Source organism: Dasypus novemcinctus, chromosome 9, assembly GCF_030445035.2.
Source record: "Dasypus novemcinctus isolate mDasNov1 chromosome 9, mDasNov1.1.hap2, whole genome shotgun sequence".
In the NCBI taxonomy this organism is placed as follows: domain Eukaryota; kingdom Metazoa; phylum Chordata; class Mammalia; order Cingulata; family Dasypodidae; genus Dasypus; species Dasypus novemcinctus.
Genome location: NC_080681.1, coordinates 9,466,364 through 9,483,920, shown reverse-complemented (window position 1 = coordinate 9,483,920; position 17,557 = coordinate 9,466,364). Strand labels below are relative to the sequence as shown.

General features: G+C 40.8%; 1 protein-coding gene across 4 annotated transcripts in view; it reads left to right on the top strand.

Moving 5' to 3' along the window:
- HIPK1 (homeodomain interacting protein kinase 1) overlaps positions 1–17,557 on the top strand; it is a 56,132-nt gene that overhangs the window by 12,475 nt on the left and 26,100 nt on the right. For 3 of the 4 annotated variants that reach the window (XM_004462961.4, XM_004462963.4, XM_058303012.2), the window contains 2 exons: positions 7,634–8,711; positions 16,055–16,178. In XM_004462961.4, coding sequence (XP_004463018.1) covers positions 7,634–8,711; positions 16,055–16,178 — 1,202 coding nt within the window. Of the gene's footprint in view, positions 1–7,431; positions 7,518–7,633; positions 8,712–16,054; positions 16,179–17,557 lie in introns of those variants that run through there. The other variant, XM_004462964.5, reaches the window with a different exon arrangement.

Here is a 17,557-nt window from a genome sequence, read left to right as displayed (position 1 = left end):
GCTCTTGGCGATCCTTTGCATTTCTACCAAGGCCCAGTAGCACACCAGAAGTTGCCTTTTGAAGGGAGAGTAGTGCTGGGTTGTGTCTGGGAACCTTTGGTCCCTAAACCCAGGGGTTACTCTCACCTTCTGCCATAGGGAACGGTTGACTTGGGTCCAAGTGGCAGGAACTTGTAGCTCTGATGGACATCCAGACTCCAAAGCTCCCAGAGACAGGGTGGCTAAAACAGCTGCCTTTACCTCCTGCAGGCCTGCTCCTTCTCCATTCCCCAGCAGAAAGCACCTCCCTCTCATGTCATTCAATATAGGGGTGACAGGATATTGAAGTGAGGGCTGTGATGGCACCAGTATGCAAATAACATAATGTGTGGCACTGTGGGCACCAAAGGGGGTACTTCTGCATGCAAGCCCTAATAGTTTGTAGTCAGTCACAGTGGGCTGTTAGAGGCAGAGAGAGTGGAGCAGGGGAAGCCTGCAGATAGAAGGTCCCTTACGAGTTCAGTAATGCCCTTTTCCAATCACGGAGGCAGTACTGCCACTGCTGGACAGGGCAGTGAGGAGATGGGAGCCCTGGGGTGTATGACCTGTCACTTGCCCAACCGTGATGGCAAGAATTTGCCAGATGGGGGAGTGCATCGCTGCATTTGGTGCTGGGAGGTGCAGTGATACAGGGCATCAGCTCCTACAGTGCGTTCCCCAGTGGGGAGCACAGACACAGGAGCAGACAGAAGGCCATGGGGACTGACCCACAGGGGGACAGTAACCTCCCGTCCTCGTTCCTTTGTGCCCACACTATTCCCCGTCTTCTGTAATAATAGCAACCTAAGTGCCTCTATCCAAAATTGCCATAAAGGTCTGTTCACTGCCCCCAAATTGTACATGCACTGAGACATATGGCCCCACTCCTAGGCCATTTGTAATTTAGTCAGGTCTGGGTAGAGAGGTCCCTCTTGGTGCTGGATAACTCAGACAGGCTGCGGGAAGAGGCAGGAGAACCGCGGCATAGTCCTCTTCCACTGCCCCATCCGGGAATTGTGGGGAGGGGGTAGATAGATGCAGACTGTCCCTGCCGAGCCCATGGCCCTTTTCCCACCCTGTATTTCTCCCAAAGTTCCCTATTGGAGACCCTTCCTATGATGTCCTCTGGCAGCCACAGGAACACAGCTTGAGGGGTGTGAGAGGACAGGGTGGCTGCTGGCCCATCCTGCCGGTCCTGGGACCTCCTGGTTCAGAGGTGTGCTTCGGACTGTCCCAACTGCCCTGCCATTCCCTTGGCGTGGGAACACCCACCGCAAGCCGGGAGGGTAGGATAAACCTGCTCAATCTGTTTTTCAGGGGAAGCCGTGGGGTGAGATGCAGAATCAGCTAATCGTCCCACTTAGGTGAGGCCCTTCTGAATAAAATCATCAGTGTTCCACTGCAAGATGGTAATCTGGTGAGGGGCTAAAACCCTCCGGTTGGGTGGACTATCCGATATCCAGTTGCTGGCAGCAGTGTAACTACAACTTGCTCCTCTTACTCCAAGGCTCTGAGTTTTTGGTTTTGGGGGAGGTCACCCAGAATGGGATATGCTCCTCTAATCTCCTGGAGGACCCAGTTAAACAAGGGTTGTGGCTGTGCCACTTACCTGACTGTGGCGTGCCTATGGAGGCCACATAGTCAACCACCACTCCCCCACCCTGCTTCCTCCTCTCAATTCCAATTACTAAGAGTTTGTTGGGGGACGGGATTGGATGTGAGTGACTGAGACTCTTCCACTCAGCCTGCTTGATCAGGGTGGAAGTTGCACCCTTATTGTAAAGTCACAGAGCCATGAGAGAAGATCCTCTCCCGGCTTCTGCCCATATGTAGCTTTCATATCCCATATTTCCTTTTCCATGAAAGCCTGCACGTTTGTTTTCACCTCTGGTTTGTCCTCTTCAGTTCTAATAGTCTCCTGAATAATGACTGGCCTAACTCTAGACTGAGATCGGTCTGGGTGGCTTGAGTGCAGTCATGCCTGGTTCCAGAATGAGAGCAGAGTGAGAAGGCGAGAGAGCCAGGGGAGTGTATGCTGGGCAGTGGAATCTGCAGTCTCACTGATCACAGCCTGGAACCAGCTAACCAACTCCCTGACATTCACAGGCATTTGAGAGTCCCGTGTACCACCGCCCTTGCCCCGGAGGATGGAGACAGCCTGCCTTAGGTTTCCCAGCCGTGGGTTGGTACCTCTGTCGAGGTTGATAGGGTGGGGGCAACCCCTCAGTTTAGCTCACAAAGTCATGAGTCCTACGCTGCCCAGGGCACTCCTGTACAAAAGAAACACAAGAGTGACAAAAAGAACAGCCAAAAAAGCAACCCACTCCATACTTCCCCACACCCCTTACTCCCTGTGCTGACACCTGTGGAGTGATATGCTATACGGTGTGTTGTGGGAACATAGGTGTGGGCATAACAGAGACTTTGAGCAGATGACTGCCTTATTACCAAGGGTCCAAAGGGTCCAAAAGAGCAAAGAAGGAGATGCCATTTGGCAGGTCTCACAGAGGGGCTGTGGTCAAGGCCAGTGGATGGACAGCATGCCCCACTTTGCATTGCAGGTGGGAGACCCTGTGCTGTTTGCGAAGTATTTATTCGATGCTGGGGGTGGGGTGGGACCCTGCCTCTGAAAATTCGTGCCCTAATAAGCATCTGGAGCTGCTGCTTGTTCCTGGTTTGTGGTTCTGAGGTCTGCCCAGGCCTTTTCATGAGCCTTAACATCCTCCCCCTTCCCACCTTGTGTAATGGAAACATATGGGAACATCTTTGCACAATACTAGAGGAGGAGGAGGTGGGAGATAGGATGGGAGATGGCTGCTGAGCGTATGTCCATGACCTCCTCAGCTATCTCTTATGGAAAAGATGATAATTTCTATCTCATCATGTGAATATTGTTCTAATTTAGTCAGAACAATTTCTGAAATCCCCTAATACTTATATATGGAGGTAACATGATCTGTTTATAGTTATTCATTCTAGCAAACATTTGGCATATACTCTGCCAGCATACATGCATACATACATATACACATACACACACACACACAAACAACATACATGGCATACCCACTCTGCTATTGAGGATTGCAAAGGACTCCCCCCTCATGGAATGTGCAGTGAAAGAGACAAGTCAGGTTTTAAATGAGTAATTATAAATAGTCACACAGAATAAAATTCATTGTGGTCTACAAGTCAGTACATGATCTGGCCCCCACCTGCCTTTTGTGACCTACTTTTACAGCATGTGCTAGAGAATATGTACATCTGGGTACAAGTCAACTGAGGCTGTGGACAAGTGCCAGAGGAAGAAATCAATATACAGTACTTATTTTAGGTTATTTAGGCCACCAATTGTTAAATTACATCAAAGAGGCAATGGTGACACTGACCAAAAGCAGCAGAAATTTATTGTTGGTGTGTCTGGGTAGATGAAAGTTACTGAGGACTAAGGGCAAAAAGCTGGGGGAAAAAAAAAAAGGTGCCTTGGTTGTCACACCCAACTATTCAGGAACAACTGTTTTAATCCATTCAGAATATTCGAATTCTTATTTGTAGTAAGATTATCCACCTGTAGTATCCAATAAATGTTAAATAGATGTGACCTTGGCAGGGAATGGAGAAACTGTTAATTGGATTATCTTTGAAAGCTGTGGGTTCTAGTAAGACTCAAATTTTCTTTTCGTAGTTAGTGCAAGTACCTGTAGCCTTTTGCCTATAGCTCTAGTTTGTGATTCACACAGTGGGCAAATTTGTCATTATATTTGGAAAAGTCAGCTTTGAAATGAAAAGACTTCATTCATTGTTGGAGTTGAGGTACAGCATTTCAGAAAATCAGAACTAATTTTAATTTATTGGGAGCTGTTCCCATGTGGATTGAAAATATTTGTAATTTGCTTAACAGAGCCTGATACATAGGAAGTTTTCCACAGATGTTAACTCAGTTCCATATTTTTGTTTGGGAGGTCTCCTTATTTGGTCTGTTAACAGAGTTGCCTCCCCATTTGCAGAGGCCTAGTAATCATTTTTGTGGAACATAGTAGTTCTCCTGTATCTCGAAAGTTGTTTTTAGCCAAATTTCAGAGTGGTATATAAGTAAGAATCTGTTGATTTTTCTAGGCAATTTTGATTTTGTATTTTATTTTCAGGTCAGGATGAATATTAGCCACTTTTTTTTTTTGTTAGAGTCTCCTGGTTGTCTGATATTGACTAAATGCAGCATATTCTTGCTCTGGGGTAGGACAGTGAAATTTTAGGTGGTTCTTTCCCTTTATGTAAACTTCAATTGTGTTACCAATAAGAATTTTACTTACTTATTTATTTATTTTTCAAAGATTTATTGTTATTTATTTCCTCCCGTTCCCCCTGTTGTCTCTCTGTGTCCATTCGCTGTGTGTTCTTCTGTGTCTGCTTGTATTATCATTGGGCGGCTCTAGGAACCGATCCTGGGACCCTCTGGAGTGGAAGAGAGGCAATTACTCTCTTGTGCCTCCTCATTTCCCTGTTCCTCTGGGTCTTATTTTCTCTCCTCTGTGTCTCTTGTTGCATCATCTTGCTGCGCCAGCTCTCCACATCATCCGGCACTTTTGTGCAGGGCAGTTCTCCTGCACGGGGCCGCATTCCCGTTGGGCTGGCGCTCTGCTTGGGCCAGCTTGCTGCATGGGCCAGCTTGCCCTCACCAGGAGGCCCTCGGCATTGAACCCTGGACCTCCTATATGGTAGAAGGGAGCATAGTTGGTTGAGCCACATCTGTTTCCCAAGAATTATATTCATTTATACACTTAAACCTCTGAAAGGTTTCCTTTCAGGAAACTTGTGCTTATTGAAGTGCCCATTGTGAAGATTTGAAACAGTCAGTATCTGTTATTTTGTTTATTGATTGGAAAGTTGTCAATAACATTACTCTATAAATGCAATATTTTTAAAGAGTGTCTAATTATGAACATACTTTTAAAAAGTTGGAAATACATTTCAGTAATTCTATTCAGTACCATTATTTTATGCCCTCATCTTCTTAAATGTAGCTGCAAACTGCAAATTTTGCATTCAAATTATTTTATTAAAAACTTTTAAGTACATAAGGTTTATGTTCATGTTTTCATTTGAAGAATTGTTGAAATTAGTAGCTCAACAGATACTTGAAATTTTGTTACCTTTTGTTCAACAGTTTGGCTCAATTTGTGGTAAGACATACTTTTGCATGTATTTTATAAGAGATAAAGTTTGTAAAGGAACTGCTTGGTTTCATATTTTTCTTTTATTATATTTGTTGCTATGTCATTAAGTAGAACAAGATGATCTGTAAATTAGTAATGGTGTTAAATTGCATTGATTTTAGCTTTCAATTTACAATTTTTTCTCAAGGTTCCCATAAATGACAGGAACTTTTGCTTAAAATAACTCCAAGCTGTTTTAGAAATCTAAAAATCATTTTAGAAATTGAAAGCGGAGGATTTGTTCTTCATTCCACCTGTCTAGTCCAGAGCAGATGGCTTTTAGTTGTGTTCAGACACAAAGAAATGTACACAGTTGGTTTTTATGTTCTGTAACATCCTTTGTCTGACTTCCTTCCTTTCTAGTTGTGTTTATTCTCTTACGACTAGTAAAATCATACTATGTGGATTGGAGTGGAGACTTCCCCATATTTCAAGCACTGCACAGAGAAAAGGGATGGACATGAAAACAAAACAAGAAACAAGCATTCGGAAGTGATGTAGTTTAATATGAGTGTTGCGGAGTTGTAGATCGGCAGGCAGTTGAAAGGTGGAGGTCAAATCATTCGCCTAGCAAATACTGAGCGTCCAAATTCAAAGTCTGTGGCAGGCTTGGGTGATACAAATAAAGAACAAGACAGATATGGTATCTGCCTTTATGGAACTTACGCTGGGACTGTAGCAGTTAATGAATAATGACAAGTTACAAGGGAAGAACAGGGTGTTGTAGGAGTGCACGGAGTGGTGTTGATGATTGTGGTGTGTGTGTTGGAGGGTGGGTGTCAAAACAGTTTTCCTAGCAGAGTCATCAACATATTAGAGGACAGAAGTAAGAGAATTTCCAAGAACTGAAAGGAGTAGCCTTCCAAGATCAGAAAGAAGAGCTGTATAGCTGGAGTAGAGGAATCAGGATGGGGAGATGTAGGCAGGTGATGACCTTTTGGAGACCTTTTAAAGGCAGATTGAGTATTATGGACTTTATCTCCAAAGCATTGGAAACCCTGACGGAAAGGAGAGGGAGGTAGTTAAGAAAGAGAGCCATCATCCAGATTCTGAGTAGATTCAAGGACTTCACTCTGGAGGCTACTGGCAGTTTGAACTAGAATGGTGCCAATATGGATATAGAATAATGGCTAATTTGAAATATACTTAGGAGATGGAATGGAAAAGCTTTGTTTAGATTAGATATGGAGAAATAAGTCAGGATAATAATAAACGTGTGCCAGATACCGAGCGCTTTTACATGTATTTAATCATTTAATGCTCAGAACAATGCCTTGAAGTAGATACTCCTATCACCATTTTATAAATGAGGAAACTGAAGCTCATTGCCTCCTTAATTTTTGGCTGGAGATATTGGGTATTTGGTGGCATATCATAATTGAGATAGAAAGCTGGGAGTGGGGTAGGGTAGAGGATTGTAAGTTTAGATTTGGATATGTTGAATTTGAGGTGTCTTTAAGACATCCAAGAAGCATTGTTGAATAGGCATTTGGATATAAGGGTTTGGAATTCAAGAAAGAGAAGTCTGAGTTAGAGATACAGATTTGAGAATCTGTATCTGATGACTAATCCTTGGGAGTAGTTACTGAAAAGAGAAGTATGGAGCCCAGAGAAGAGGAAATAGGGAAATAGGATAGAGCCCCAAGGCATCTGAGGGTCACATGGTTGAGAAGGGAGAGAGTAAATATGAAGTGGTTTGCAAGCTGTGTCAAATGTTTGGACTTTATTTTGAAAGTAATTATTTTGGGTTTACTGAATTTGAAATGTCTGTGGGACATTCAGGAACAGAAAACTGGGCCGTTCTCACCCCCTTTTCTCATATATTTTTAAGATAACTTCCTGCATTTCCTCAGAAGATACTCTCTATGTTGGATACTATTTCTCAGTGTAGTTTAAGGTTGAATTAACTTTTGAGCGGAGGGGAAATTAACTATATCATGTTTCATTTATCAGCTAAAAGTTTATCAAATATGTTGCTGCTAAGCTTTGCATCTCTTATCCTTGTGCTTTGTTCAATTCATATTTTGAACCTAAGTGTAGGAATTTATATTAGTATTAAAATTCATCTGCTAGATATACCTTGTAGTTTTTTCTTTATCTTTTTGGACCTGTTAGTGGTGTTAAGTATCCTTTGGTTCATCTGTGACTTTTTTAAGCATGCCATCTAAATGTTATTAATATTATTATTGCTATTTTTCAGATCGTCATAGATGTTCATACTCTTTAGCTGTAATGTCTAATTACTGTTGAATCTCAAAGAGTGAATCAGTGTAAGAGTGTAATTAGGTAAGAAGGTTTATCCTTCTGTAGCAGGAAACACATTCTGAAAAAGTTTTCTTATATACTAATTGAGGCTTTGTGTAGAATTGAGATGGTTTAATTCTTCCTTTTTTTCACTGTAGGTATGGCATCACAGCTGCAGGTGTTTTCCCCCCCATCAGTGTCGTCGAGTGCCTTCTGCAGTGCAAAGAAACTGAAAATAGAGCCCTCTAGCTGGGATGTTTCAGGACAGAGCAGCAACGACAAATATTATACCCACAGCAAAACCCTCCCAGCTACACAAGGGCAAGCCAACTCCTCTCACCAGGTAGCAAATTTCAACATCCCTGCCTACGACCAAGGCCTCCTCCTCCCGGCTCCTGCAGTGGAGCATATTGTCGTAACAGCCGCTGATAGCTCGGGCAGTGCTGCTACATCAACCTTCCAAAGCAGCCAGACCCTGACTCACAGAAGCAACGTTTCTTTGCTTGAGCCATATCAAAAATGTGGATTGAAAAGAAAAAGTGAGGAAGTTGACAGCAACGGTAGCGTGCAGATCATAGAAGAACATCCCCCTCTCATGCTGCAAAACAGGACTGTGGTGGGTGCTGCTGCCACAACCACCACTGTGACCACAAAGAGTAGCAGTTCCAGTGGAGAAGGGGATTACCAGCTGGTCCAGCATGAGATCCTTTGTTCTATGACCAACAGCTATGAAGTCTTGGAGTTCCTAGGCCGGGGGACATTTGGACAGGTGGCTAAGTGCTGGAAGCGGAGCACCAAGGAAATTGTGGCTATTAAAATCTTGAAGAACCACCCCTCCTATGCCAGACAAGGACAGATTGAAGTGAGCATCCTTTCCCGCCTAAGCAGTGAAAATGCTGATGAGTATAATTTTGTCCGTTCTTATGAGTGCTTTCAGCATAAAAATCATACCTGCCTTGTGTTTGAGATGCTGGAGCAGAACTTATATGATTTTCTAAAGCAGAACAAGTTTAGCCCACTGCCACTCAAGTACATCAGGCCAATCTTACAGCAGGTGGCCACAGCCCTGATGAAGCTCAAGAGCCTTGGCCTGATTCACGCTGACCTTAAGCCTGAAAACATAATGCTGGTGGATCCGGTGCGCCAACCCTACCGAGTGAAGGTCATTGACTTTGGTTCTGCTAGTCATGTTTCCAAAGCTGTGTGCTCAACCTACTTGCAGTCACGTTATTACAGGCAAGTGACAAATGCTGAAGAGTATGTCTCAGACTAGAGATCTGTCTTTATGTTTAATATATATCACAGAGGGCTACATGTAACAAAGAATTTATATTCAATTCCAAGATGGAAACAAGATAATATGTATATGTAACATTAGTGTAATTCTCAAATTTTACTTAGTAGTAGAAAAATTAACCGGCTGATTCTGAAGGTTGTTGCTCATTGAATTACACTAGCATCTGACTCTTTCTTTAGTACCATTATACCTAGTTTTCTCATTTTCAAGAACCTTTAAATATATATAGCTGTTTATTTGTAATAAATTTGGGCATATGCTGTTATTTTTTCCAAGTTCATATTTTGGCAGATGAAATGCCTTGGGGATAAATTCAATTTTAACTCTAGCTGAATTTTATTCTTTTACTTTTTCTTTCTTGTATAATAGTATGATTTGGACTAGATGATTGCTAAAGTTTTAACATTACCCATAACACTTATTTGGCTATCCTAGAACCGTCTTTACCCAAGTACCTTATGTTGTAGTGATTTATATTTCTGGATTGACACTTTTAATGTGGCTACTTTTCTTATATATAATAGCTATTGGAACAGTATTTAAATGTTTGTATATATAATTTTGAAAGCTTCTTAAGTGAATTTTTATTTCTTAGCACATACCTCATTTATTTTATTATTTTTATTTTTTTAAGGAATTGGGGCCAGGGTTTGAACCTGGGACTTGTATGTGGGAAGCTGGTGCTCAGCCATTCAGCTATACCAGCTTCCCTGAGTTGGTTTTTTCTTTTGTTTGTTTGCTTTGTTTTTTATTTTCAGGAGATACTGGGAATCAAACCCAGGACCTTGTATATGGAAAGCGAGTGCTCAACCACTGAGCCACATTGGCTTTCTTGAGTTGTTTTTTTCCAGGAGGCCCTGGGAACTGAAACTGGGACCTGCCATGTAGGAGGCAGGTGCTCAACCGCTTGAGCCACATCCACTCCCCCTCATTTATTTTTATGTTTTCTTTTTCTGTGTTATTTTTTTTTCACTTGAGTCAAGTGTGGCATAAAGAAACTCTTGGAGTGTTTGGTACATATGTACAAACACATACCAAAGAATTCAGCTTCGTACCCCATTCTGAGCACTGGAGAAATAAGAGGGAAATAGCAACTGAGGAATGAGGGCTTGTTCAGTTCTTCCCTTTCTTTTTCTTTAATTTAACTGTTTGCTCTGTCAAAGAACAAAATGCATTCTCTTGTAACAGAAGCAGTTTTAAAAAGGAACGCAGTAGAAAATAAGTTATTTCATGAAATTGTTTTTGACAGATTTTTCTCTTAAAGGGTAAAGGAGTTTGAGGGCTAACTAGTTTTGGTTGCTTAGCTTTCTTTAATGTGTTATTCATTTGATTTTCAGTGGTAATTCGCTGACCTTTGCACTTTATCCTTTTACTTTAATTTAAGCTGTTGTTCAAGTCATTTTGTTTTGTTTTTATAGGAAATGTTAGGACTTTCAAAATTTTTTTCAGTCATCTAGTACTCTTCAGTAAAGCTTCCTCATAGCCTTTTAGTTGTTAACTATGATTGTAATTTTAAGAGGACCTCACTTTACCCCATAAAAATGTTAGTTCATTCTGTGTATTACTGAGGTTCAGTAGCCAGAACTTGACTACATGTAGGGTCTGCTCTATCACAGAAATACTTCATAATGAGCCTAAGGCAGATGACATAGCCGCTCAGGCACTCCTTCATCATCACTGGTTTATCCTTGCTGATCCTCCTAAGCTTCTTTCTTGTTGCTTTGTTGCCTTATTAGAGGCTGTTAAGACCTCACCTTGTCTTTCAGAAAACCTCTCTGAAATCCTTTTGGCTAGTGAAGCATTTTGACTCTGAAGCTAGCCTTCCTATTATCCTTATTTTTATTTTACATTGCTTCACCTTGCTGATAACATTGCTAAAACATCAGTTGACAAAATTTTTTTCTACCCTCGTGTCTCCGTTGGCCCTTGGCATGGCTAAGTGACTTGGGCAATAGAAATAATATACTGTATTCCCACGCCTACTGTAAATACAGCTGATTCCAGAAAAGTTGCTATCTTTGGGGCTTGAATTTCAGGGACAATGGTTTGCCATGCTTACAAGCGAAGTGTTTTTTCATTCTGAAAAAACTAGCTGGACTTTTGTATGGAAGATGCGGTCTAGAGAAGCAAAATATGTTTTCAGTTTATCTTAGACAAACAACCTAATTTCATCTCACAGTGAAGCTGAAGTTTCACCTAGGTCACAGATGGAGGAAATTAGACTTTATCTCTGATGTGGTAAGTTAAGTTCGATGTCTGAAATGGGAAAGAAGAAACAAGAATATTCCTGAGAATGACCAGAGAATTATTTGTGTAGCTAATTAATCCTAACCTCAGCTTGCTCTGGGCCCCAGTACAATAAAACTTTATGGCCTTGCAGGAATTTTTCAATTTCATGAAGTTTGAAGTTGAGAAATCTAAAGGGAAGGATTGCTGTTTCTAACACCTGGCTACAGTAACTAGAGCCTGTTTAGTTTTGTTCTTTAAGGATAGAATGTATCTTGAAAGAGGAGCTAGCTGCTATGTCCAAAGTACAATGAATGTTATATCTTACTGAAGTGAATACTGCCAGTTTATGTGTTTGTTTTTCTCTTCCTTCTGCTTCAATAGGTAATCTTTTTTTTTTTTTTTAAAGCTTTCTTTATTTTCCCCTCTTCCCCTCCTCCTGCCCTGTTGTTTTTGCTGTCTGTGTTGTTTTTTCTTCTCATTTCCTCCCCTCTAAGATTCACTGGGACTCGATCCTGGAGACTCCCGATGTGGAGAGAGGTTCCCTATCGATTGTCGTACCTCAGTTCTGGTCTCTACTGCCCTTCATCTCGACTCTCCCCTTGTCTCTCCTCCGTTGTGTCATTATCCCGCTGCGTGACTCCCCTGCGTGGGCACTGACTCACCACGCGGGCACTGGCTTGCCATGTGGGCATGCCTTCTTCTTTTCTTTCTCACCAGGAGGCCCCAGGGATTGAACCCAGATCCTCCCATATGGTAGGTGGAAGGCCTATCACCTGAGCCACATCCACTGCCCTAGGTAATCTTTTTTACTGCCTAGTTGTTAAATGTCGGAGTTGAACAGGGACCTAGAGTAATTAACTCAGTTCCCTTATTAGAAAGATGAAGTAGAACCAGAGTTTCAGCATTTTAAATGTTTGAAATTGAGGGATTGAGAAATAATGGGGCCAACAGGAAAGATGCTATGGAATGAAAATATTTCCAAGAATTGCCTGAATTCAGAGTTTAAAACATTCAGTCCATAGACACCAACCTCCTCAAAAGGTATTTTACTGTTCAGTAAAAGAGAAAATGACTTCAGTCTTCTTGCTTCCTAGGGGTTAAGTCTAACATTTCTAGACTTTAATGATAGTGAAAAGCCCTCAGTGGACGGAATATCATTTTTTTAAACTGTATCATTTTTTAAACTGCTTTTTTTTTCTTTGATATCTTGCCTTTTTGTATGGTAGATGTAGAGTTGCTGTTTTGAGTGAACTTTTGTGGGAGGTCCCTAGCTGCTTTTGTTACTTCTGAAGCAGGTTGAGACCAAATGGAAAAAACAGATTTTTCTCCATCTAATCTTCAGTTTATTTTTTAATGGGGCTTGGAGGTTGTAATTAGTGTTTTTCTTAATTTCCCTAAAATGTTAAGCTTTTAGAAGCCTAACAATTATCACATTAATTTTAATGTGCCGAAGCAAGTTATTAGGTCATTCCTTGTGACCTGCCTTTAAAATGTCCCCCTGGTATGGGGGGAGTGGCAGAATCAATCCACTGCTCTTCAGTTGATACTCAGAAGTGTTCTAAGCCCAGTTTTTGTGTTGGCACAAAGCCATTTGCATTCTCCCTGCTGGCTATTTTTGACGCTGTCATGAACTTGGAAATGAATGATTCTGCTCACTGAGAGTAGAAAATTTTGTTCCTTTTCAATTTTAGAAAAGATTTTATGTTGTTTCTGGATACTCTTGCCCTCTAGTTTATTAATGCTCCTACCACACTTGTACTGTTTTAAAAACATACCACGGGGAAGTGGATGTGGCTCAGGTGATAGGGCCTCTGCCTACCGTATGGGAAGACCTGGGTTCAATCCCTGGGGCCTCCTGGTAAAAAAGAAAGAAAAAGAGAAAGCATGCCTGTGCAGCGAGCCAAATGGCTGCTTGAGTTCCCACACTGTGAGCCGAGTGCCTGTGTGGTGAGCCAGTGCCTGTGCAAGTGAGTTGTGCAGCAAGATGATGCTGCAATGAAAGAGAGACAAAGGGGAGAGTCAGGGTAAAGCACAGCAGAAACCAGGAACGGAGGTGGCAGAAGTGACAGGGAATCTCTCTCCACATCAGAGGTCCCCAGGATCAAATCCTGGTGAATCCTAGAGGAGAAAAATGAGAAGAGAAGACAAAAAGAGAAATAAATACAGAAGATCACACAGTGAATGGATATAGACAGCAAAATCAGCAGGGCAGGGGGTGGGGGGAGGAAAAAAACAACCCCACCACTATGGTTGGGATTTAATTGAAATTTCATCATTAGTATGTGGCTTTACCCACCAGCAGGAATCATTTTTGAAGGTTGTTTCTTTGCCTAATAGAACCATAGTTCATGTCAAATGTTACAAAAGCAGGAGATATCATTGGTTCCATAGATGTCAAATACTTTTAAGTCTTAACAGGCCTGAATCTTCTGCTATTCCATATAGGGATCGGGAAAGCTGCTAGACACTGTGGACTCTGAATTTATATCTTTTTTTCCTAAGGACTACTATTCATATTTAATTTTTTGGGAGGGTACAAATGACTTCAATAACTTCTGTTCTTAACTACAGTACCACAGGACTGAACCCTGGACCTCCTCTGTGGGAAGCAGGCACTCAATCTCTTGAGCCACATCCTCTCCCTCCAATTCTGACTTTTAAACAGTTAGGCCAGACCCCACAGATTAAGGGCAATTTGCTACAAGATTGCCCTTTCACCATGGCTTGCAAGTTGAGAGGATTCCCAGGCAACCCTCTCTCCTGATCAACTGGCTACCAATTGTGGAATTTGCTTGAATGACTCACAGAACTCAAGAAAGTGCTATACTTAACAATGCAGTTTTGATATTGCAAGTAGGAAACCCATAGGGCAAGGTCTGGGAGGGTTTCACATGCAAGCTTCCTGTCATCTCTACAGGGAGTTGGCACATACCACCCTCCCGTCCCATAGATATGTGTTATCAATCATGGAAGCTCGCTGGAGCTTCAGCACTCAAGAGTGTTTATTGGAGTTTCATTACTAGGCATCAGTGCCCAGGTGGTTGGATTCCATCTCCAACCTTCCTTAAAGCCCCAACCCTGAGTCATCTGTCAGCCTAAACTATTTGGGTATGCTCTGGGGTCTACCGTGAGTAACAAAAGACACTCCTATCACTGGAAATTCCGAAGATTTAGAGGATAAGTCCCAGGAACTGGAGACGAAGACCAGACAAATTCTTTATTATTCTCAGGTACTCTTATTTAGGACAGTGTCTTTATTTTATACTTTATGCCTCAGTAAGCACATATAATGTGAATGTAAAGTTTGGGAAACGTAGGCACACCTTGAGGAGACACTGCCAGTTAGATGGCTCTTCATGGAGAAATCTGTCTGCTTTTCCGTTTAGTGCCTTTTAAATGAGGGATCTGTGCTAAATGATCCTGGAGTTTCCTTGCAGATCCAAATTCTGTAACTTGTAAGAAAGAAAGGGGATTATTTGGAGAAGATAAAATATACCCAGATCCTAAAGCCAGACTACGTGGGGCTCCATCATTTGATAATTGTGTGACTTTGGGCAACCTCCCCTGCCCAATTTCTTCATCTGTAGAGTGGAATTAATACTTTATTACATAGAATAAAGATGCCATTGATTATAAGGCAACATTATGTGCCACTAAGAAAGTAAAAACACTGCCTTTAAATTAAAATATACCATCATTTTTAAGAATTATCTTGATTCCAGAGATGTTAAAATGAAAAAATACTTATTTTAGAATTGATGACATACAATAATAATAGTTCTTATTTCATAGGATCATTGGAAGGATTAAATGACTTGACATTGATAAAGAACTTAAAACAGTGCATGGCATATAGTAAGCACTATTAGATGCCACCTCTTGCCTATTATTATTTATCACTTAATTTTAGTCACTGTTTGAAAAATGCCCTTGTATACTAACATGCCACATAGATTTATATAGATAGTATGTACTTAGCTTTTACTTATTGAAAAATAGTAAAATATACTCAACTCCAGGGCCAGGCTGAGAGTATTCACATCCTAACTCTGCCACTTATCAGATTTGTGATTTGGGATAGATTACTTGATCTCTCCTTGCCTCAGTTTCTGCCTCTGTAAATGAGGATAATAATTATACTTGGAGTATGTTCATATATAGAGCTCTTAATTTGTAGTATTGTCCTAGTTTTCTCTTTAAGGTATCCTAAATTTTCATTTTTGAAGCATTAATGGAAATGAACGTTTACAAAAGTACACAAAGTTGAAAGTTTCAAAATGATAATAATAGCATTGTTATATCTGACACTAATATAGTACTTACTAAGTGCCAGGCACTGTTCTAAAAGTTTTAATATATTAAACTTCACAACAACCCTATGAGGTAGATTCTGTCATCTTCTTTTTATGGAAGAGGAGCCTGAGGCATAGAGAGATTAAGTAACTTGCTCACAACTATAAGTGATAGAACTGGGATTTGAACCCTGACAGACTGGCTTTTTAGATCCTTGCCATCAACCATCAGGTGTCTTTAGAAAGAAGGGTATTTATTAAACTGGCCATTTAATTTTTTTCCTCATAAAGAGATGCTAAGAATTTTAGCTACAGCCTGTTATTTCGAAGCCCTGATTCCAAAATTCAGAAAGCTTTCAAAACTGAAAGACTATCATAAGTTTGGTATAAAATCATTTATTGACAAGAACTGACCTGGACCAATGTAAGGCTGTTTAAAGTATTTAGCTGACTTAGCGTGACTGTTCATATGTTTTGTTGCAGAACTATTAATGTGTTTCATTACAAGGTGCTGCCCTAAACTCCAGTGGGATTATTATGCAATATGTAGTTCATGCACTGCATTACCTTGTTGAAATTCAAAAAATTTGGAATTTCAGAACTCATCAGGCCTTGAGTTTCAAATGCCAGTTTATATATATCAAATGCTATTTTCATTAAATAAATAATACTTTTAAGTAGTACTAAAACAGGACTTAGTCAACATAATTAATTTCTCAAAATAATGTTTACTTTTTATCTGATGGTTTTTATTTTGCTAGAGCTCCTGAAATTATTCTTGGATTACCATTTTGTGAAGCTATTGATATGTGGTCACTGGGCTGTGTGATAGCTGAGCTGTTCCTGGGATGGCCTCTCTATCCTGGTGCTTCAGAATATGATCAGGTAAGAGTGTTTATTTGGATGGAAATAGTAAGCAAGTAGTAGTGAAATAAATTCTAGAGGAAGAGAAATACTAATGAAGTAGATTTTAGAGATAGAGTGGTCCAATTACAAAGAATTTTTTTTTTAAAGATTTATTTATTTATTTAACCCTCCCCCCCAGTTGTCTGTTCTCTGTGTCTATTTGCTGCGTCTTGTTTCTTTGTCCGCTTCTGTTGTTGTCAGCGGCACGGGAAGTGTGGGCGGCGCCATTCCTGGGCAGGCTGCACTTTCTTTCGCGCTGGGCGGCTCTCCTTAGGGGGCGCACTCCTTGCGTGTGGGGCTCCCCTACGTGGGGGACACCCCTGCGTGGCAGGGCACTCCTTGCGCGCACCAGCACTGCACATGGGCCAGCTCCACACGGGTCAAGGAGGCCCGGGGTTTGAACCGCGGACCTCCCGTGTGGTAGACGGATGCCCTAACCACTGGGCCAAGTCCGTTTCCCTACAAAGAATTTTTAAAACAATAATATAATATTTTCTACCTGCCTTTAGTTTGAAGTTAATTTTGTAATTCTATAGTAAAGAAATGGGATTTTATTTTATATTATTTCAGATTTGTTAGAGACTTCTGTTAACTAATGTGTCTTGTGAGTTAAAAGACGTGAAAGTAAAGTAAGGATGAAAAATTGGAATTTTAAGTGTGAACTTCGGCTCATTCTGAGCTATCATTTTTTCTGTTATACATGATTCCCACTGAAGTACCTTCTTCAAACTGAAACACATTAGTTTAGATGCTGTGATGTATATTAGATCTGTAAAAAACAGGATTTAGAAGAGAAATCATCTGAACTGAAAAGTATTTCCGTAAAGGGTCTCTAAAAAGACAAGTTTTAGGAGAAGATGTGCTACAATTTCCTAAAGAGTTGGTCTATCAAGGAAAAACGTGTTGCCATAGAAATAAATTGTGAATTCTCATATCTTACTCCTTTTAAGAAATAGTTCTCCCCACTAGGCTGTATGCTCCTTGAGGGCAGAGACTTTTCTTCCATCAACATATCTTCAGCTTCTAATACAATGTTTGGTACATAGTAGGTATACGTGTTTGTTTGTTTTTTCTCCTGAGAAATAAATGGTTATTTATCTGTAATGCTTAGAAGGGAAAAAGAGCAAAACAGTGTTTTTCCCCAGTCAGTCTAGATTTTGATTCCTCCATCCATTTTAGAGTAGATGTAGCATTTGTCAGTTTCCAAGAAGTTGACTTTTTGGGCATGAATTTGAGTGAAATATTAAAAAATGAGTTGTCTACATAAGCATTCACATGATGCTTTGTAAGTTTTTAGTCTTTTTTCCCTCTACCTTGTGAGAAACAAGCTAACTTTTATTTTCCCAAAACAAATAAAC